The 23277-nt window shown below is 35.7% G+C and overlaps 2 protein-coding genes across 40 annotated transcripts in view; one reads left to right on the top strand and one right to left on the bottom strand.

Annotated features, from left to right (window-relative positions):
• The window catches only part of TLR3 (toll like receptor 3), a 358863-nt gene that overhangs the window by 44058 nt on the left and 291528 nt on the right, over window positions 1-23277 (top strand). The window lies entirely within an intron of this gene.
• Window positions 1-23277, bottom strand: part of SORBS2 (sorbin and SH3 domain containing 2) — a 202842-nt gene that overhangs the window by 77762 nt on the left and 101803 nt on the right. For 13 of the 39 annotated variants that reach the window (XM_082444742.1, XM_082444762.1, XM_082444740.1 and 10 more), the window contains 5 exons: window positions 15531-15580; window positions 10338-10430; window positions 5688-5714; window positions 5330-5454; window positions 3885-4526 (listed from right to left, as the gene is read on the bottom strand). In XM_082444742.1, the coding sequence (XP_082300868.1) occupies window positions 3885-4526; window positions 5330-5454; window positions 5688-5714; window positions 10338-10430; window positions 15531-15540 (897 nt within the window). In that variant the 5' untranslated portion in view covers window positions 15541-15580. The remainder of the gene's footprint in view (window positions 1-3884; window positions 4527-5329; window positions 5455-5687; window positions 5715-10337; window positions 10431-15530; window positions 15581-23277) is intronic. The other 26 variants (XM_082444748.1, XM_082444752.1, XM_082444771.1 and 23 more) reach the window with 10 other exon arrangements.

Genomic DNA, 23277 nt, shown 5'->3' with positions numbered 1-23277 from the left:
AAGGTCACCACCGTGAAAGGCCATTAGGTAGAAAATGAGACAAAAGTAAAGTATATCACAATAGGCAAGATGTGCAAACATGTCTAGATACCAATCAGTGGATAAATGGATAAAGAAAATGTGGTATATACAGACAATGGAAGATTATTCAGCCTTAGAAAAAGAAGGCAGTCCTGTCATATGAGACAACATGGATGAACTTTGAGGGCATTATCCTAAGTGAAATAAGCCAGTCACAGAAGAAGAAATACTGCATGATTCCACATATATGAGGGCTCTAAAATAGTCAAGCTCATAGAAGCAGAGAGTGGAAAGGTGGTTGCCAGGGGCGGGGGAGACGGGGAGATGGGAGTTGCTGTTCACAGGTGGAGTTTCAGTTACGCAAGAAGATGACGTGATTACATTCCAGAGATCTGTTGTACAACATCACGCCCATAGTTAATGGGACTCTATTGTACACTTTAAAATGTGCTAAGTGGGTAGATCTCATGTTAAATATTCTGACACAATTAAAAAAACTCAGAACTGCAACAGTTTTATGCCACCTTTTGAGAAAGTGTTATAAAAGACTATACACTGTCATCTCGGAACCAACTGTTGGTTGGATGAAACAAACTTTTATCTACCCATTCAAAAAATGTACTGTTGAAAATAATATATTTCCTTTTCCAAATCAGATGCATAGTTTGGAAAAAGGATATTATTTTAAAATAACAACAGTTACTCCATAGTGAGGGATTATTATGTAGCAGGCAGTGTCTTATTCAAACCCCACAGCAATAGTGTGAGATGAATGCTATTATTATCCCCATTTTATAGATGAAGGAAGTGAGGCTCAGGGAAGGGGAATAACTAGATGAAAGGTCTTACATTAATAACCCCTTAAGGAGCTGATTGTCCAGTTGTTCTCCTCCCAGTCTCTCTTAAGCTCGCAAGAAAGTCCCCCCCCCCCCCACCTCTAGGTCAGTGGTCGGTTAGCAGACCTCATCTTACATATGCACCGTCAGCAGCATTTATGCAGTTAACCATCTCTCCTCGATATACTTTCCTCACTTTCCTGGATTTCCTCCTCCCTTGAATTTCCTTAGCTGATTCCTCCTCTTACTGTTGGGATGCTCTTGGGCTCAGTCCTTGGGCCTCCTCTTTTCTCTGTAGTCATGCTCTGGTCATCTCATTCAGTCTCACGGCTGCAAAACCATCTATAAGCTGATGGTTTAGATCTCCATCCTGGACCTTTCAACTGAACTCCAGACTCATATATCCAACTACATACTGGACCTCTCCATGTGGATGTCTCATAGACACCTCAAACTTACCATGTCCCACATGGAACCTCTGATCTTCCCACAAACCTGCCTACTCACGGTTATCCAGTCTCAGTGGACAAAGGGTGGCAAATTCCATTTCTCCCCGTTGCAAAGATGCAAAACTTTGAAGTCAGTCTTGACTCTTCTCTTTCCCTCACCTCCAACATGCAATCCGTCAGGAAGTCCTATTTACTCTAATTTCAAAATACATTCAGAATTCGATTTCTCACCACCTCCACTGTTTCCACCCTGCTCGGAGCCACCACTATTTTTCACTGAAGTTGTTGCCATAGCCACCTACCTGGCTTGCCTACTCTCCTTCTTGCCCTACTATAGTTTGTTCTCCACTGAGCTGCCAGAATGATTCTGTTAGAATATAAGTCAAATGATGACAGCCATAGCCTTAAAATCCCCCAATGACTCCCATTTATATTGAGAGGAAAAGTTGAAATCCTTGCAATGGCTTCTAGGAGCATCTGTCCTATGGCCTCTGTTACCTCTGACTTGACTTCCTCTTACCTACACCTCACATAATTCCTCTCCTTCCCTATGACTCCCTTGCTGGTCCTTAAAGCCCTTACACTAGATATTCCCTCTGCCTGGAATGTTCTTCCCCCTTCAAAGCTGTTCTATCTACTGCATTAAGACCCTTTGACTATCCTATCTAACATGGACTCTGCTCCCCACATCCCTGCTCAGTGCTGCTTAGTTTATTTACATAATCTCTTCCTAATGTATGTAGTAATCTACTTATCTAAGTTTTTATTAATATTTGTCCCCTCTACCCCCGACAAGACTTTAATCATCAATGGTTTCAAATGCAGCTCTGTGACTAGAACAGACGACGCATGCCCAATAAATACTTGTTGAATGAATAAAAGTGACAGCATCTCAAATCTTAACTTGTGGCTCATGCTGATTCCCTGAGGATTGTATAATGAAACCAGCTGTCTCCGGTCAGCCTGGACGGTGACAAAGCCATAGGGAAGAAAGTTATCAACTTAAGTTTCCAAACATAATAAAATGATTTAGAAGAACCAAACTATGTCAGGTGAGTGAACTGAGCTGTGAACGTGGTAGCATTTGCTGTGATTGCTCCTACACATGCTTCCAGGGACACGTCCTGGGACACACCTAAGTCTGCTGTCTGACACTAGCCCAGCCCTGTCTGTGGTATCTCAGCTTGACTTTGCTCCCTACCTCATGGGATTGTGGAAGTTATTAATAAATGTGAATAAGTTGGAACAGCATCTGCATATAGTAAACTCTTAGTGTTTGTTAGCTGCTATTGTTATTATTATTATTTCATAAGGGCTTTTAGAAAATACTACCTTTATTCAAAGAATTTACTCTAATGAATGAATTTTGCATATCATGATTAGCTGATGAAGGAAATGTTTTAGTAGAGGTATAGAAATACCCACTTGTCTTTTTAATCATCTAAGCTTAAGGTTTCTGCTTTATGGGTGTGGCAGGCGGGGGGAGAGGATTTTGGTGTCAATCAGATGCCTGTTGAAGATTTTCTATAAAGCTTAAAAATATATCTCTTCAAGGATATGTCTTGAATGATCTTTAATAGCACAGCTACAGGAAATAGTATTATACAAATTATTTACTCGGGTATGAGTGTTTTCTAGACTCCTACTACTGCTGCAGTTGCTAGTGTACCTTTATAAATGGCTACATTTACGCAGGGCTTGCTCTGTCCTAAGTAATTTACCTCTACTATCTCCCTACTCTTATCACAACCTAAGAATTAAGGATTAATTAATATTCTCATTTCTTTGTTCAGACTCACAGAGTAGTTAGGATGGTTGCCTCATCACATAGCCAGTGATGGAGCTTGGATTGAAATCTGCACTTTATCATTAAAGCTTATGCTCTTAACATTACATCATTTTGTGGAAAAGCCAAGAAGACAAACACATTTCTCTTCTAACTAGATTAATAAATATCAGCAGAATGACACTATGGGAGAATTTTATGTATAAGCAAATAAAGATTTACTTCTTAATAGTCTGAGTACTAAAGATTGATTAATAGACTTTCTGAAATTGTAAACTTAAAAAGGTAGAAATTGATCAAGTTTCAATGAAAATGAATATTGAACTACAAGAAAATAAACTCTGGTGGAATTAAGATGAATGTTTCTTGCCAAAGTGAATTATAATGGACAATTATTTTAAGAGGTTTTACACATGTAAATAAAGTAAGATCTAGGTATTCAAAGGTCTGGCATGAAAAATATTTCTTTAAAACTTAAAAGTACTTTGCAGCCTTAAGTGATAACCAATCATCAATGATTTCTAATAAATACCTAGAAGGAAGAAACTGTTAAAACATTATTTCTGGATAAAAGATCTGTAGATATATATTTTTTTTATGTAGATATTTTTTAAATTAAAAAATACCTAGAAACTTCTCGATGAATTTAGTAGGGTTTTAAATAGGAAGATGGTTTCTTTCTCCTTTCCTGATTGCAAACTAACAAAGCATTGGATTATATAAGAAGCCCAAACCAAAGGAGTTAGGGTCTCTACAGAATGCTGTAAGAAGAGATTGGAAAGTGTAAGGTACCACTTGGCAGTCTGAGGACTGAGAGGCCGCAGCAACTGCAGGTTTTTGTCTCTCTGGCTGAAGAGGTATCTTTGCAGTCTCTGGAGAAAGCTCAGGTGGCTGTTTGTGGCTTTCAGGATCGTGTCCTGAAAGGGGAGCTATCTGAATGGAAAGAGATGCTGTGTGTATCTCAGGCACTGGGTTAGGGGGTGGTGAGCAAGGCCTTTTGCGAAATGAGGGTACTTCAACAGATTTGGAAAACTGTGGAGGATTAAAGGGGATGCTACTTCCTGGATCCTGGTTATGGATTAGTTTCAACGTAGAGATTCTCCGAGTCTGAGAATCTTGCGTGTAGTCCTCTTGTAGAAATGGGGTACTCATGTCAGCTTTTGGTGGGGGACCTGTGCTGGAAGGTGGTGGTAGTGGATTAGTGATTTTTTGTGTATACGACACAGTTGTGTTAGATTCTTGAGAATATACAATTGTCTGGCTGGACTCATCATTAGAATACATAGTTCCCTGAAGAGGTGTTTTGTTAGTAGAGAACTCTGTACAGGAGGGAATTTGTGTGTTAGTTACTAATTGGTCTAAAATGTCACCCTTTGTGTGACTGGTTATCAAGGAGCTACAAAAGCTCTCTTTTCTGGGTGGTGGAAGGGGTGCCTGGATTATCAAAACATCCGGAGAAAGAAATAATGTTGAAGGAAAAACAGAGAGAAAGTCAAAGTTAATCATTAAACCATTGTTAACTCTACCCTTAAAGAAAGTAAAGCAACGTGATACCTTCTTATTATGCTATACATTTTGATGGCCAGATTGAATGATCATTTTTCTTTTGTTTAGAATGTGTTTTAATTTATTATCAATAGTTGCCCTCTGGAGGAAAATAGTTTTATAGAGAATACATTATAAAGTTTGTCTCCATCTACATTCTGGGAAATTAGGTTAAAAGTGAACATATGTTCTCTTGGCATATTTTTAGACCTTGAGGTATATATATATATATATATATATATATATATAGTATTTACTCACATTGTTTTGGTAACACTTTTCATGCCTGTAACACAATTTTACTAATATCTCCAACACAGAGTTTCTTTAGTTAATATAATGAGCAGTTGTATAACTCATATTTATTGAGTAAATAATATATTGCTGACCTCATAACTTTGAAATCCAAATCGTCAGGTGGCAGTTTTTTAAGAATTAGAAAATATCCTAAAAATTATGTCAGAAACTGACCTGCTTTTATCAGCTGAATTAGAAAAAATATTCAGAAACCTGTTTTGAACTTAAGACATGTCTTCCATGTTGTAAATACAAGTCAATACGAATACAAAAGCAAAACCATATCAATAATGAAACATATCAAAATATGCATGTTACTAGAAAAGAGGCTCTAGAGCAGTGGCCTAATAGCCGTGCTTTAAAATAACACAGTAGACAACAGTGTGCAAGATTACCTGAGCTGGTGATTTTTTTTCTTGTAGATTTGGTCGAACGCTTCTAAAACCTTTTGCTGCAAGAGAGGAATATGTAGCATCTCCATTCAGTGTCTCTTGATTTCGATCATTGTAATATCTCCAAGCTTTTATTAAGGGAAAGCAAATCGGATACAAAAATATCTACATTCACTTTTAACATTTTTTAAATAGAATTTATTTTTTATTTCCAAAATGGAAGTTTTCTTCTTAAAAGTTTAATATGCATAAATGTATATGCAGTTTAAGTTTACGGTAGGATTAGCAATGTGGCTATAAATATGTTTTTTAAAAAACTCACAACAAATGTAGTGGTTATTCAGAATAGTTTTTTTTGTACCTGAGTCCGGTGACTGAGAATCACGCCCTAAAAGAAAAAGAAATGTTGAAATTAATACTCCGGTGAAAGAAACGAACAGTCGCGTAAAGATCATTTGGCCAAGAGCTACATGTATTTTTTGGCAAACATTATCTCATTTCTAAAACTCTGGGTACATCAAATAAACTAATGGAAGTTTGTGCATTTATTTTTACTCCAATTAGAATGTAATTCATTAAATATCTATAATATATAATTAACACATATATCAAACACTGATTTTTCCCTCAGTAATATTGCAACCATTCAATTTTATCTTATTATTGCTTAAGCTGGATGAATTTCTAAATATCAAATTAAAGGATCAAATGGTTTGAAAACAATGAATGCTTCTCCCAGCAGTGAATCAATCCACCAGATCCTTAGCTTTCAATGCCATCGATTTTTTGTAGTTTGTGGGGTTTTTTACCTTAAGAAAGTGTAAATACCCTACCATATTATGTAATATTTTCAAATTATTCTCTAGACTTTGAATTTTCTTCTCATTGCCATTTGAGTCATTTTATATTCAATTCTGAAAGAGCTGTTACAATATATTCCATTGTCTTGCAGTAAGCATTTCAGTAGTAATAAATTGCTTTTGATAATGCAGTTGGGAAGTGGCTCAATGACATATTTACTCTCAGTTTTATTGGAATTATACATTCAAGAATCTCCTATAACTTATGAACAATTTTAGGTAATCAATTTGTGTTGCTTGGCTCTATTATAACACATGGCCAACTTCACCTAGAATCATAAAGCCGTAATTTTGGAAAGGGTCTTAGGGGTCATTCAGCCTAACCTTCTGTCCAGGTCCTGGATTCCTTCTGCATGTTCCCTGAAACCATTATTAATTGCTGTTATTTCAATGCCTAATAGAACATGAAAGTTGCATGTAAAAAGGACTCTCTGTTTTCTTTCTAATGCTTAAGGAATAGTTATTTTGAAATCTAAATACATAAATTTGGAATGATAAAAATTAGTTGAGAAATACAAGACTTTGATTTTTAGATAAAACATTTATAATAGATTCTTTCCAAATCAAAAGAAGAAAAATAAGTGTGAATTGGTGCAGAGTACATTAGAATGACTCCAGCTTAGGTGAGTTAGAGGAGACTAATAAATCTTCATTCTTTATGATAGTTGCTGATTTAGTATGGACTTATCTCCAATGAACTCAAAATCAGAGTAATAAAATGGGTACCATGAAGTAAAAATAACTTTGAAAAGTTATACATGAAATATTTATTAGACTTTACTTCTAGGATTTGATGGAAGCTGAAATGATTGAAATTCTCAAGCACTTAAATGATGATGAGGACTGTCTATAAAGAAAGCAAACACAGTGTAGCAATACAGAGCGATCAGAGGTCTGCTTTGGGGCACCCAAGGAGAGCGATTTAATAACCACCTGGTGCCACATACTGTTTGTGGAAAAGGAACAAGTTCTGGGACTCGGGGAAGTGGCAATGAAAAGAGAAGCAGCATTAATAATAATTATTATTACTTATAGTGTAATTATTTGCGTGAGAATAGGGAGTTAATTTTACTCTTGGTTTGATAAAACTGAGCTTATAAACAAGGGTACGTGCTGGGGATAGATGTGATAGGAGCCAGATGCTTGGAGGTGTGAGAGGTGTAGACTTGGTGAGGAAGAGGAGGGTATGTTGAGCAGACTTGAAGGACACTTGAAATAAACTTCCTGTAATTGACAGTTTGTAGAGGGCCAGTTTTGTTTCTTCTTACTGGTCACCATATTGGAGGTTATGGAAACTTCAGTGGGATAAACATTAGGTGCAAGAATCAGAGGATAGTCACTGTAGGCTCAACTAGGGTCTATCCCTTTCCCCTCTTACCAGGCCCAAGTATCTCCAAATGAAACTGTACCTATGCTACAGGAAATATGAGATATTAATAATGGGGAGCTCTACGGAAAAGCCCTGCTTTACACTGTAGACACAAGTGTGTAGAATTATGAGAAAGGAGAAAGGATAAAAATGGCCATGGATCAAAACTTCAGGACAAAACCATATTTTAATGAAGCTTATATTAATGATTAAAATCCTAGATCCATGTCAAGTAAAGAGAATAAAGTTTTTTTTTTAAGGGTTGGGCCAATAAATGACTTGGCAAATGCATGGAGAAAATGGTTTTGATCAATATCATGAACATTATTCATGACCATTCACTTGTGAAAAAAACAGAACTAGAATTCTAGGGACCAGAGCCCTTAATTTCTAGTATTCTTTAGTGGGTAGTCATTGCTTCTTTGAAAATGTAAGAATGAGGAAATGGGACAGATTTATTGTTCCCTGGCTGTTCTGCATGTGAAAATCAATAGAGTCTCTGAGAACCAAAAACTATAACTGCTCTTTACTCTTACAATGAGCACTCCCTGTGTCCTGGCAGAAGGTAAGGAACACCTGTCAGAGAAGTTCCATTCCTGGCTTGGTGTCGGGCATTGGACTTGACGTCCTTAGAGGTCCTTTCCAACTTTATGATTCCAATACATGAATTGTCCATTGGGACTCTACTTCTTGTAAAAGCAAAAGAGAAAGACAGACTGATTTAGTGGACAAATAGTTGATGACTAGCAGCTCATATTGACTCTCTGATCTGGGAGGAGAGATTGGGAAGGTTCGAATCTTTTGTGGAGGTAGTCTAACAGCCTCTACTTAAAGGCTGCTCTATTTTAACTATATTTAAAGCAATAAATATTTATTAATCTTCCTTGATTCACAAAAAGGACTGTCAAATAAGTTCTTATTATGAAGGCTACCGTATAATGTGAGTGGGCATACAAAGAGGCTGATTTCTTTCTTCAAAATGTAATTAAAACTTCTTTGAAAAGGGGCTCATACCTTACATGTCTAATTAATACAAAAGAGATCTATTTTTAATGTAACAATTAAATCCAAAATTGAGGGGACCTCATTCTCTAGAACTCTTACTCCTATTTGATATAATAGGAGTGATACGAAATTTAAAATGGCCCAGAGCGACTACTAACTTTTATTACTGAAGATTATTTTATGTTCCCCAAGTATTTAACATTTTCTAATATTTTGATTCTGAAGCATTATAGTATATTAAGTTGAATGATATGAAATTACTAATCTTCTAGCTTTGACTCTCCAAAATGGCAGTCTCTAGTTCAACCTAATAGTATTCTTTCTGTGGTTACTTTTATAAATAACAACAATATGGCATTTTTGAAGCATTGCCATGTTCCCTAGCATGTGCCTTAATGGTTCACATCTGAGTAGCTTGGGCTAGAATTTTACTTGGTTGAAATGTCAATGATATTCATGGTATACACATTCCAACTACCTGATGTCCCTGGACTTTATTTTATTTACTTTCTTATTTCTCTTCATTCTCATTTCCCTACAAACTACATTTGTAGTTTTTCTAACATTTTTCATGCTCACATACACATGAACAAACATGTACAAATACATATATAAAGAGAATTTTTTTCAAACCAAAATGAAATCATACTACGTACACTACAATGCAATTTACATTGTTTTAAAAAATGTAATATATTATGGAACCACCTGGCTTCGTATTTAAACTTAGACATTGAAATCTATTTATGGATTGGAGGTGGTGGGCAGGAGTGGGATTCTCCACCTGGAAGCTTGTTTTTTCCTCAACGAAGCTGGGTAGTTTAGGATCAAGTGGCTTTAAAGCCAAGGACATCCTGACTATTTAATTAACGACTAAATGTATGTGTGTAAAAGACACTAATATGCACCGTGAGAATTAGAATTATTTAAACACTCTTCATCCCTTTCCCACTTCTGCTCCAAAAGCCATGAATATTATTAAAAAAACCCCCAAGGAACCCTCAACTAGCCAACCAACAATCAAACCAACCAACCAGCTAACCAGTCACCAAAACATATGGGTGTATTTCAGGGTCTAGAGAGGCCAGGGTGGAAGTCATGAGAGATTATTTATTATAAGGAGACTCACTTTAGTGGATGCTGAAGTATCACCCCCAGTTACTTTCTAGAGTATATTTATACTTGTGGGTGCATGTTAATCTTAATTGGACCGAGATGTTTAAAAATATATAATAGAAGGTTCTTTGCTGATTGGATTAAAGGAAGGTTTAAAGTCTCTTTCAAAACTAATATTCTATCATTATATTTGCAACCTTTGGTATAGAAGCAAATTAATAAAGATTCAGTTTCCTGCAAATCCCACTTCCTAACCCTCTGTGTCCCCACCCCCCAACAATTTTTAGGTAAAAAACAACAAAAGCACCTCTGAGTTATCTTAATTAAATATTATGTTCCTTTAGTTCATGCGATACAAAAACTTCAATAGCTATTAACACTTGCATTTACTTAACACATTTTTGGCAAGTGACTGTTGTTTTTAATTAGATTTTTAAAATGTTTTCTACAAGATATCAGTTTCCTTTGGCTTTTTTATTTTTAGAGCAAAACAGTCATAAGGGATAGGAGCTATTCTTGAGACAAGAAAAATAAGAACTTGTGGGGCATTAGAAAGGTATTTACAGCCACTTTCATCATCCAAACAGGATAATTCTGGAAAGAAAGAAAGGTCAGAGAAAGGCATTCAAGTATGACATTCTGTGAGTTAGTGATATTATACCTGCAGCCAATAGGTTTGGAGAACTTTGAACTCTCTTCACAGATGTTAATGTAACAGACATGGCAGCACGTTTGCGAGCACACCCACCGCTATCTGGAAGCAAAAAAATGATATAGCAGAGGCCACAGCAAAGGATAAAGCACATGCAGTATCATGCATTTTCAGTGAAATGTGGCAGACATCCATGAGAAAGATGAACAGTCAGAACTAGTAACCATGGAATACATCTGCAGAATTTACACCCACCCCAAACTAAAGCAAAACAAAACAGAAGAAAAAGCCAGGGGTCTGTCTTAGAAATAGATGCCAATGATTTAATAAAAAATCAGATTTTATACTTAACATTTTATGGTTTTTCTTTAAATAACACACAGCTATAGAATTCAACTTTGTTTATACCATTTAAATTCAAGTATTAAATTTACAAGCAGTGTAACTAGCTTTTAGAGTTATGAATAACCTGTACTTCAGGATTAAGAGCTATGGTATAACATACTTTTGTATCCAGCATATAGGTTTTACTGTATTCTAGCTATTATGATTCCTGAAAACAGCTTGAAGAACCTCTTGAAGTAAAAGTTGTTAGCTGTTATAGGTATAATATATTTGATACATAAGATTCATAAAGGAAAACAAATGGTGTTATGGCAATACTGTGTCTTCCCATGGTTATTATTAGTTATGGGAATAATTTGCCTAATTGAGATAAAAAACAATGTTGATATATACAGTACTGAAATGACCATGTTTTTAAAAATTAGTTTTTGTACTTTCGAAAAATATGTATATGATCTGTATATTTTCACTTATGCAAATCACAACATGAAGCAAAATAAGTGAAAATTCATCAGCTATTTTAATATGATTTGAGAAGTTTAGCATAACAAGACTTCTAAAATTGGAAGGTTAATGTTCTATTTACGAACAGATTCCAATTCCATTCCCACATTCCTTTTTATTTGGAATGTGCAATAAATAGTTTTGCTCATTCCCCTGCAACCAAAAGAACTTAAATTTAATTCTTTTTGAAAGTTGTGACAAGAAGATAAATTCTTTAACCACCAATATTAAACATAATTATTATATATTGCCACATGCTAGTCTTATATATTATTTTTCTTTATTTCTTAAGGAGTGTATCCACTTTGTTATTGGATGTGAGAGAATTTAAGAGTGCTTGAAAGTATGATTTGGACTAATTGTTGGTAAAATCACAAGTAGTAAGGTCAGCAGACCTTAAAATTGATAGAATGATTCTCATGTCAAAATATAATTTCTTAAATATTGATATATGCTTAAAATAACCATTTTGTAATGCAGATGATAATTAAAACAGAAAAATGACTTGAAACAACATACGAAAGTAAATCAAACAAATCAAAGACCAAATACAGAAAGACATAAATGGCAGAAACATACAACAAAATGTATCTTTAGGAGAGGCACCGATAGGCTTTTAGCAATCTCTGCAAACTGAAAATAGTTATGAGGGATGAGTGTTTCTGATAAAATGGAGGTAACACAATTTAATATGCAGTATATGGCAGCTGTCAAAGTCTAAAAGGGTTAAGTAGTCCAGGGTGTTGAAAGTGTAAATGGAAAGCTCTCTAAGAGATTTAATCTTCTTGTTCTTTTAATTTTGAACATCTGAAAACAAGCAGAGATGCAAAGGGAAAATTTCAGACTGAGGAGACCCAAGGTCACTGGTTGAGCCTTTGGTCTCCGAAACTCCGTGTTGAGCACCTGCCTCAGTGGATTCACAAGCGTTTGGGGACACAGCCCACATTTTTGAGGAAAACACAGCGCTGTCTATCAGACAGACTGCATACGCCACTATCCTGAGGTAGTTCCCAGTTTCAACATGCGAGGTCGCGTTATCTTCCTGTAAACGATGTCACATCTTTGTAAAGCTGGCTTTTTGCTGATTGCTCTGATGGAAAGCAAGTGCCCTGTGAAAGTAACCTGGGCCAGTAACTGGGAGTGGTGATGTACAATCTAATTCCAAGTCTGAGAAGTTTTGTAGCATCCAATACGCACAGACATCCCAATAACAAGTAACTGTGGTTATAAAGCATGAGATAAAATGATTACTTTTCAGTTGAAGTATATTATTTTCTCAGATTGCTTCTGAGTTGATAGAACATGAGTACTTACTAAGTTGTTTGCACCTAACTACTTAATAAATACAACTGTTAGGTACTTCTTTTGGCTTGAGAGTGTGGTAGAAAATTACTGAACTATCTTGGCACCGTAAACCAAGAAAGTGTGGGAACCTCTGGGTTAAATAAATTCTTTTTTAAAATTAATTTATTTATTTTTGGCTGTGTTGGGTCTTCGTTTCTGTGCGAGGGCTTTCTCTAGTTGCGGCGAGCGGGGGCCACTCTTCATCGCGGTGCGCGGGCCTCTCACTGTCGCGGCCTGTCTTGTCGCGGAGCACAGGCTCCAGACGCGCAGGCTCAGTAATCGTGGCTCACGGGCCCAGTTGCTCCGCGGCATGTGGGATCTTCCCAGGCCAGGGCTCGAACCCGTGTCCCCTGCATTGGCAGGAGGATTCTCAACCACTGCGCCACCAGGGAAGCCCCGTGGGTTAAATAATTTTTGTAATCTAGGTAACTCTAAGAACTAGATAAAATGACTGGAGAATTTGTCTTTAGTAACAAGTTAATAAAGAGCTTAATTTGAAAAGTTGAGGCATTTGTGAAATTGCTGGAAGAGAGAAGTCTATTATGTTGTTTCTACTTATTGTGTCCATACTTTCTGCTATTTATTGAAGATATCTTTAAGATCACAAAATGAGGGTGCTGTCTTACATACTTAGGTCATCCCAAAGAATCCTAATGCTACCGTTACCTTCACACTCATTAATGACCTGCACACTCTTCCAGGCAGCGGCAAGACCCTCAGTAGCTGTTTCTACTGCTGGAAAACACTCACAGAAGTAAACCACATACAGTGAATCATTTGATGTCTTACTCCCTTTCCTCCATAGCTAAGATTTTCCTTAGAAAATAGTGGATCGAAAATTCCAAGAGAACAAATATACAAAACATGCTGTTTTGTATATTTTTATACATTATTTAGATACTTTAGTATGAAAAATGTATCACAATTCCCTTGGCTCGTTTATTATGTATTTGACTAAAAAACAAAGAGCTGCTTTAAAAGAATCTTTTTTTTTAAACATTAGTGACTGAACATTGAACACTGAAATAGTAATATATCCCTTTAATGATTGATAGGTATTTAAATAACGAAGACCCATTTTATTTATTGGATATTTAGGAACTAATTTCTACTTCATTTTGAGATACAGTGGCAATGCTTTTTTCAACTTCCTACGGTATTATTTATATGTATTTTCAAAAGTGGTATGTTTTTATAGCAACATTATAGTATTTTAACATTTTAAACAAAGCATTTTAAACAAAGGGTTCCAGTCACTTCTAATTAATTATGTATGCATATGTTTGAATATCATATTTTACATGCATACATAGATGTATAAATTCACTCATATAATCAAAATATCTATGCAAATTAGCATTCCATATAAAGCCCAGCTTATTCCTTTTAATGAGAGGATGTTTAGAGGGTTATATTCATGCTGCTATAACAGTAACTTGGCTCAAGTACCCTAGAGAACTAAACAAATTTACAAATTTCTATTTGCCTACTTTGTTATTATGGATTGAATTCTATGAATGGGAAGGTTAATTACTAAATGCATTGTAATGAATATGGCATATTTAGTATAATCACATATTATACCTCTGTCATAATAGGGTTATAATAAATAGGAAAATCAGACTCCACAAAATGAAGGATATTGGGAAGTTATGTTCAACTTAGGTCTGCAGGAGAATGCTGCAGAACAATCAGTAAATATAACTTCCTCCTGTGCACGTCCTGCTGGAGTGATTTTGCAGTTTCTCAGTATGACTTACCATAGCTCAGCTGTGGGCCCTCTATTCTATTTGCTTTCTTCAATCTCTTTTGCCTAATAATATTTCCCTTTCATTTCCCACGTATAATTCTGTCATCTCCAGTTGTCCAAATGACTTTTCTTGGTTCATTTCCAGGGTTATAATTTCTCTTGATTTCTAAGCCTTCCTTGTATATTTCGACTGTCTCCAATATCCTCATCTTGCCTGGTGCTCTACACACCTACGGGCTGACTGCATCTTCAGGGGCCAGCCGACCTCGAATTCTCTTTGGTCGGTTACAGCAGGTTTCTGCTAAGGGGCAGCTGCAGAATCATGTTCAATAGCGCATGTCTCTACACTTGATCTAGGGATTAGATATTGGTTTTCACCAATGGTTGTTAATCCTCCCTTGAGGCAATTTGATAACAAGAGACAGCAAAAAGGCAACCAGCTTGACATGAGAAAAACGTCTTCCACTATCCTTTCTCCTTTGCTGTGGGGTGACGGCACTAAAACAACTTCCCAGTGATCACTTGTGGATAGGAAGTGCTATTTTTAAAATACAAGTTACAAAATTTCAGTGAGACAGTTGTTTTCCAGAATTATTCAACACTGAATATAAAAATTTCAGGGGGAGAGGAAGGTGAAAATATAAGCTAAAATGCTTATATTATGGAAAAAAATCATACGTATCAAGCAAGTATCACAAACATTTTTACAGTTAATCTGTATACAGCACAAGAGTTCAGAGCACCAATGTTATTAAGCTATTTGGAGATACTGTTCCCACATAAAAAAATATAATGCTTAAGACTTTAAGTGTATTGTGTCTGTGGATTAATTAAGCTGATTTCCTGTGAAGCTTTGGCACTCTATCTACGGTCGCTGTCAACATAAAATGTTTACAGAACGGGGGATTTTAAATATTTTCTACTAGAGCAACTTGCCTATGAATTTAACCTATTTTAAGTGAGAGATTTCAGATGTATGCATTGAATGGCATGCTACCTCTTCCTAGGGTTTACAGGAGTTAATGTCATGATATGATTACAGAGAAAGGGAGTAAGAATAGACAGCAAAACGGAAAAGTCTACTTTTGATAGCTATAAGATTAAAACACAAAAACAAAGAAATCAAGTAATGAATTTAGACTATCTAAGAAACTCAGTATCACATTTAGGATCAGCAGAGTGCTAAACTAATGATTTAGGGCCAAGATGATATTTAGAGAGCAAGGCTGAAGAGTTTAAAACTAACAGAGACAGCATACCTGTGTTCATTTTGACCTTGGAGGGTTTGTTATTAAAGTCTTCAGTTTTCCTGTAGAAAAAAAATGATGTATTAATTTGTTCACTAGCATGGGGAACAAAATATCATGAAAGAGTGTTTTTGTTTTTGTTCTGTTTTGGTGTACCTGTGAGTTAATATCACATGATCATTAGTCTTATTTAAATTAGAGTTTAATAAGGTGGCCAGAATTTATAGTTCTATTCAAGTTAAACTTCAGTTATTATTGGTCTTATTATCCTAAACATAAACTTATGTTTTTGCTTAATGGTGACCATTAATGGATGAAAATGGAGTGGGGTTTTCATTGTTAAAAATTAAATTGCTTTCATAAACATTTATAATAACAGTTTTTGTTCTCTAAGCCAGAAAGGATCACTGGAGCAAAGCATCCTCTTCCAGAATTTTAATAAGCACTCTGGTACTTTGAAATCATTACCTTACATTATTCAATTATTATTTTCAGTTTGTTATAGAGTTAATTTACTACCAGGGAATGTTTAATGTATTTAATATGTATGTTGAGCAAATAGTCAAAGAAGATAAGATTCATCTATTTTTACAAAGATGCAAGAAATAAATGATTACTACAAAACCCACTTCTGTTTCAGTATCAGATATGGTGGTTTTTCCCATTGAAGTGTTTGCTGTATAACAATTGAGATTAATTCATTTGAAATGGTTGGGAAAATGGTGCTTGTTGTAGAAAAAATTTTTTTAATATTTGTATTATTTCTTGACGTGTGAGATGACTTAGTTCTTTCCCTGGCGTATTCTCTTAGCCCATTTTTAGAGTTTCTTATTTATCCATAACCTACAACCAAAGAGAAAGGATAGGCTCTTCAGGAAGCAGTTCTTTTAAGAGGAAGAGCTCTCTGAAAGATGTTTAACCCTGGCCACTTTGCCTTGGCTCCTGAGTAGGGCCTGTTGTTAATGAACGTGAACTTCCCCTGTACCACACATTCAGTTTCCATGTGCATTAGCACTCTAACATCCGAGAGTTAAAACAATTTTTATCTATACCTCATGGATGAGTAGGGATAGGGTTGAAATGAAATCATCTGTCATGACCTGTCAAGAAAGACCTTCAGTAAATAAGTTTTTCTTTATTCTCTAAAAAGAGCACCAAATGAGCTTCCTGGCTTTCTTGTGTTTGCCTGTCAGGGCCCTGTCCTCTTTTCTGACCATTTCTCCGGTCCTCGTATGTTCTGCTTTAGTCATCATTCATCATTCTCTTTCAACATGGCCATCGAAGTTCACCTCTTATAGAAAGCCTGGTTCTATTTATTACTAATGTGAAAGTCTAATAATAAAATTACAGTATCCAATTGGGAAGACTGGACAGCTACATCAAAAGAATTAAACTGGACTACTTGCTCACACCATGCACAACCATAAATTCAAAATGGATTAAAGACTTAAATGTAAGACCTGAAACCATAAAACTTCTAGAAGAAAATAGAGGCAGTATGCTCTTTGACACTGGCCTTAGTAATATTTTTTTTGGATATGTCTCCTCAGGCAAGGGAAACAAAAGCAAAAATAAACAAATGGGACTACATCAAACTAAAAAAAGCTTTTGCACAGCAAAGGAAACTATCAACAAAACATAAAGACCACCTACCAAATGGGAGAAGATATTTGCAAACAATTTATCTGATAAGGGGTTAATATCCAAAATATACAAAGAATTCATACAACTTAACATCAAAAAAATCAAACAACCCAATTAAGAACGGGCAGAGATTTGAATAGGCATTTTTCCAAAGAAGACATACAGATGGCCAACAGGCATGTGAAAAGATACTCCACATCACTAATCATCAGGGAAATGCAAATCAAAACCACAATGAGATATCACCTCACACCTGTCAGAATAATTATTATCAAAAAGACAACAAATAACAAGTGTTGGCAAGGATGTGGAGAAAAGAGTATACCCTCCTGCACTATTGGTGAGAATGTAAATTGTTGCAGCCACTATGGAAAAGAGTATGGAGATTCCTCAGAAAATTAAAAATAGAACTACTGTAAGATCCAGCAATTCCACTCCTGGGTATTTATCCAAAGAAAACAAAAGCACTAATTAGTAAAGATATACACACTCCTATGTTCATTGCAGCATTATTTAGAATAGCCAAGATATGGAAGCCAACCAAGCACCCATCCATACATTAATGGATAAAGAAGATGTGGTATATATGTACAATGGAATATTACTCAGGCATAAAAAAGAATGAAATCTTGCCATTTGTGACAACGTGGGTGGAACTAGAGGGTATAAGTGAAGTAAGTCAGGCAGAGAGGCACAAATACTGTATGATTTCACTTATATGTGGAATCTAAAAAACAAAACAGGGAATTCCCTGGCGGTCCATGGTTAGGACTCTGCACTTTCACTGCCAAGGGCGTGGGTTCAGTCTCTGGTCGGGGAACTAAGATCCCACAAGCTGCTCAACATGGCCAAAAAAAAATTTTTTTTAATAATTAAAAAAACCAAAACAAATGAACAAACATAACAAAACAGAAACAATCACAGATACAGAGAACAAACAGGTGGTTGCCAAAGAGGAGGGGGTGGGGGGAAGAGAGAAATAGGTGAGGAAGATTCAGAGGTACAGACTTCCAAGCTGCAAAGTAAAGATGTCACAGGTATGAAATGTACAGTGTGGGGAATATAGTTAATAATTATGTAATATCTTTGTATGGTGACAGATAGTAACTAGACTTAATGTCATGATCATTTTGAAATGTATAGAAATATCGAATCACTATGTGGTGTAACAGAAACTGACATAGTGTTGTAGGTCAACTATACCTCAAAAACAAACAAATGAACAAACAGACTCATAGAAAAAGAGATCAGATTTGTGGTTGCCAGAGGCAAGGAGTAGGGGGAGGGGGAATTGGATGAAGGAAGTCAAAAAGTACAAACTTCCAGTTATAAAATAAATAAGTACTAGGGATGTAATGTGCAACATGATAAATATAATTAACACTGCTTTATGTTATATATGAAAGACGTTGAGAGAAAATCCTAAGATTTCTCATCACATTGAAAAATATATTATTTTCTATTTCTTTAATTTTGTATCTCTATGAGATGTTGGATGTTCACTAAACTTATTGTGGTCGTCATTTCACAATGTATGTAAGTCACATCATTATGCTGTTTACCTTAAACTTATACAAGTGCTGTATGTCAATTATATCTCAATAAACTGGAAAAAAGTTATTTAAACCTACAAAAATTTTTAAATGTGAACACCAGCTAATTATAATGATACCTTCTACCCTAGGGTAGGGGGAGAAATGGGGAAATAAAATAGCATGGAAAAAAGTACACATAAATGATATGAGCTGTATATATGAACCAAGAAGAGAAGGATTTTATCTTTTTTACACCTAGATTGAATTACTAATGCCCAGTACTCAATAAATACTAAAACAATGAGCATATAGAATGGATAAAATCAGAGTACTGATGTTCATCCCAATTTATATTTTAGAGCTATAAACTGAAAACAACACAGATGACATCCTCATTATGTAGTGTTTTGGTATCACCTGATTGTGTTGTGTCACATTCTTGCCCATCCACCCTGGAAGGACACTGCAGCAGTGTAGGAGAAGCAGGGCAGGAGTAATGTGTACGGTTGCCACATCTAGGACTGAGAGAATTACCACAATGTTACACTGAATTTTACAGTAAAATTTCACAGGCCAACTGACTTTAAAGAGTGAATGAAGGAAACTTTATTATGATGAATTTTATCTCTTATTTTTCAGCTGGTATAAGTAAAGAGGCACATTTCTATTTTCTTTTTCAGAATACAAAAATAAATGTGGTACATAGCTAAGTATGTAGCCTTAATACCTAATGTAGCCTACTTGGTAGCCTTAATACCGCCTGGATTGAAGGGATGCCAATTAAGTCAGGGAAGAAGGCAGTGGTCAGTGCAGGAGCCTTGAGAAAACTCCATCAGATGTATTTATTTTAATGTCTCAGTAGCAAAACTCCTAATACGTTAACCTTAAATGGACAAAATAAATGGAAAAGTAAAGCCTCAGGGGATGTCTGTGACCACGGCTGAGGCAACTGCTAAAACAAGAAGGAATAAACAAGTCTCCAGAAAAATGAGGACTGTGAAGACATTTCCCAAATTCTATTTATCACTCCTTTTCAAAACACTTGATGTTTAAAACTGTTTTAAGTTTTAAAACTAATGACAAAGACAGTGTTTGAGCTGGAACAATACTGATTGATAAAGAAAACATCAAACAGAAGGAAAGTTAACTCTCAGAACACAAAACCTGCTACTCTAATAATGTTTTTATACCAAGTTAAGGAACTAATAATCAGCATTTGTTGTTTGAATTCAAATGCCGATATTTACAAAATATCTGACACTGAAGAAAGTAAAATAGGATTAACGGGAACAAAGAAAGGCGCCACAAATCCTTGAGCTTTTCATCTTTAAAGTGATGTATCCTGTTACTTATAAATGTAACACGTGAGGTTTTTTAACTTCGCATTGTTTTAGATGTCAAAACGTGAAATGACTAACTTCCTAATCAGGCAAGACATTTTCCAAGTTTTAAAAGAAAAGCCACAGTGATTGAGCTCTGCAGAAGAACCCGAAACCGAAGGCTTCTTGGGTGACTAATAAAAATGCATGATTCTCTTTCCATTATTTGTACTAAAGCCATTAACAAGTCCACAACTGAGAACTCTCTTTAGACAGTTTGAACTAAAGCGAACCTAATCTCTTTTGTTCTGTTCTGAAAAAGTGTCTTTGATTGTACTTACATAACAAGCACAGATTATTCTGGAAAGCATCAAATTCCTGGAGTGTTTGCATGCTACTAGGAGAGACAGTATTTCAAGTATTCTCTTAAATTGGAATTGAACCAGGTCCAAGACTATGAAAACTGACCATAAAATGCAGACTACCTTGAACCTCAGCAGATAATCCACAGAGCAAAAACTGTCTGTACATGAGAGTATCAAAATGATATTCAACAGGTGGAGCGGAGATGTATTTACTTAAATTCAGTTCTTGCTGAAGTTTTTATATAAAAGGCAACATTATGTGTATCCAATTTGTGTATAGCAATGGATTTGTTTTTCTCATAGGTCAGAGTAGGGTTCTTTCCCAATATGCATTGGCAGTAAATTGTGCTGCTTGTTCATGCATGGATAAGACATGATTTGGTGGCTATGGTCTTTTAATTCGGCTTGAATTTCAGTGATCAGATATCTCTCTCTTTTTTTTTTAATGGATCAGAGTCGGCTTTATTTCCAACATGCGTATGACAACAGGTTGGGTAATTTAAGTTTTGAATGAGGATCCTAAGATGTTTGATTGTTCATTCATGGGCACCAGCATGACTTTGTGCCCATAATCTTGTAATTCTGCTTGAAATCTTTTGATTATGAGGCATCCCATTCTGAAGAGGAGCTGAGGCAAATTCTCTCCTCAATTTTGGCCAAGAATTCTGTGTTAGTCATTTTGTTTTTGTAGACTTGATTTTAAGCACCAAGGCCAGCTATACAGCGATAGGACTACATTTTAGCTCAGCTAATGCGAGTAGTTTAAGATTGGAGCCCAAAAGATTTTCCATGGAATAATTTTAATCCAGTAAATTGCTAGGTTATTTTAAAATTATTCTATTCACAGTTCATATATAATTCAGAAAAAAGGACTCACAGATAGTCAAAGTGGTGGGAAAACATTGAGGGATGTTAGATTTCTTAGAGATATTTTAAACACCAGAATAAAACTACGGTGCATATTAATTTTATGCACCAGATTTTAGCCTGAATTTACTTTGAAATGGTATATGTACCACTCTTTCTGCATAAACTACCCTGAGTGGTCAAATCCTTTCTCTCTCTCTTTGTGGTAGGATTAGCCATATTCATAAATGCCAAATGATTTCACTTTTCAATTACAGCCAGATGACTTAATTTAGGTTGTTGACATTTATCTTTAGTTATCTTTTCTAATATATTAATGTGCTGCTTTGAAATGTACACAGGAAATACCCTAAGTCGTTTATTGTGTCCTTTACAGTCCCTGAGCTTAGAAAAATGAGAATCCACGTCTCCCCCTTTTCTGAATGGTTTCTCTGCGTTGACAGCCGGTATATGATGTCAACTCAGGGACTCCTTTGCCTCTGAGTGGGTGGTACAAATCATCTCAGTCAATAATGAGGGCAGCCTCCACATAAGAACTTAAATCCCTCCCAACATTCCTGAGCTAATGGTGCCTGAAGATCGGTCCTTAGTTTTCAGAAGCCAAATCATCAACAGCATTTATACGTGAATGCTGGGATCAGAACACACTTAACGTCATTTCTAGGAATAAGGCAAAATCATTACTGTGAATAGTGATGAACAAAAGGACACGAGGCCATTGACTATTTTCATAAAAAATACAAAGTGTTCTTTTTAATTATACCAAATTTCATGATACCTGGAAAATTTTCCTGAAGAGCACCATATGTTTTTCAAGGATACTAGCAATTTTCTTTCTGAGACTTTACAATGCAAGCTAGTCAAAATGCGTATAGATTTTCTGTAAAAAGTATACTAGTTAGAAGTCAATCCTGGTAGATAATTTTCTTTCTGATGCCATTTCAAAGCCTCAAAATCTGTGATTTACTCTCTTTTTTAATTATAAAAGAATACTGGTTTCTTTTTGCACTAAATTGTCATGTGATTTAATATTGCTCTAGTATCCTGCTTTCATGGTATCTTTTACTTTTATACTGCAATACTTAAGGATGATTATAGGATATATCTAAGTACTTACAAATGCATTTTTTCTAAGACAAAGTTATTGATCAACTTGATAGTACAGTACTAGAAAATTTCCATTGGTTTCTATTCTATAAATCAAAAGCCAAGTGTATTCCTAATGAAAATAAACCAGAACCTTAATGTGGATCTGGTGAGTCAGGCACATCATCAAAGAAACGTAGAAAGAATTAGACTATAGAAATACATGTTACAGGTGAACTGAATAGTGTTGGAAGGATAGGTCTTGAAGTCAAGTGGACCTGGATTCAAATCCAGTTTTGCCCATTTGCAGCCATCTAAATGATTTATAGCAACATCATTATCCTCTTTGGCAGTAGCAACAGCAGCAAGATCAAACCCCCTCCCCGCAATGCAGCAAACCATCCCCGAATTGGCTAACTGGCGTCATGCCCAGTCACCAATATTTTGAATATTTTGAGACAGACTTTTACCTTTGATTGAGTCATGAGAGTATAATCTAGACTTTCCTGAAAACACACAGACTATATTTTATTGCTTTAAATTAAACTAAGCCACCACAGTTCGTAAGGTTTATTTGTATGTATTTTCCCATTACTCAATTATTCCATGCCCAACTTAGCAACATTTCGGAATTGAAAAGGAATTCTGCTTTCCAGGCAGCTTTTCTTTCCTCCTTAAACAGAGCCTTCTTTTAGGAAAGTTCTCCCCCTGCCCCACCACCACTGCAGTGAATAAGAGGAGATAGACCTAAAGAAATGGTTCAGTCAAACACTTGCCTCCTATGCCAGCTAAGTCATTGCTATTGAACCTAAGGGAAAGTGACACTTAAAGGTTGTGACAGTCAGCCTTTAAAAAAAGACTTTCCATTACCTTTGACAGCTTATAACCCAAGGTGATGGTTGGAGGAAAGAGATGTCTGTAAAATGTCACATAAAGAATTGTG

The sequence above is a fragment of the Balaenoptera physalus genome (assembly GCF_965194825.1).
Source record: "Balaenoptera physalus genome assembly, chromosome: 21".
NCBI classification, from domain to species: Eukaryota; Metazoa; Chordata; class Mammalia; order Artiodactyla; family Balaenopteridae; genus Balaenoptera; species Balaenoptera physalus.
Note: the sequence above shows the minus strand (reverse complement) of the source record. Positions and strands in the feature narration are given on the sequence as shown.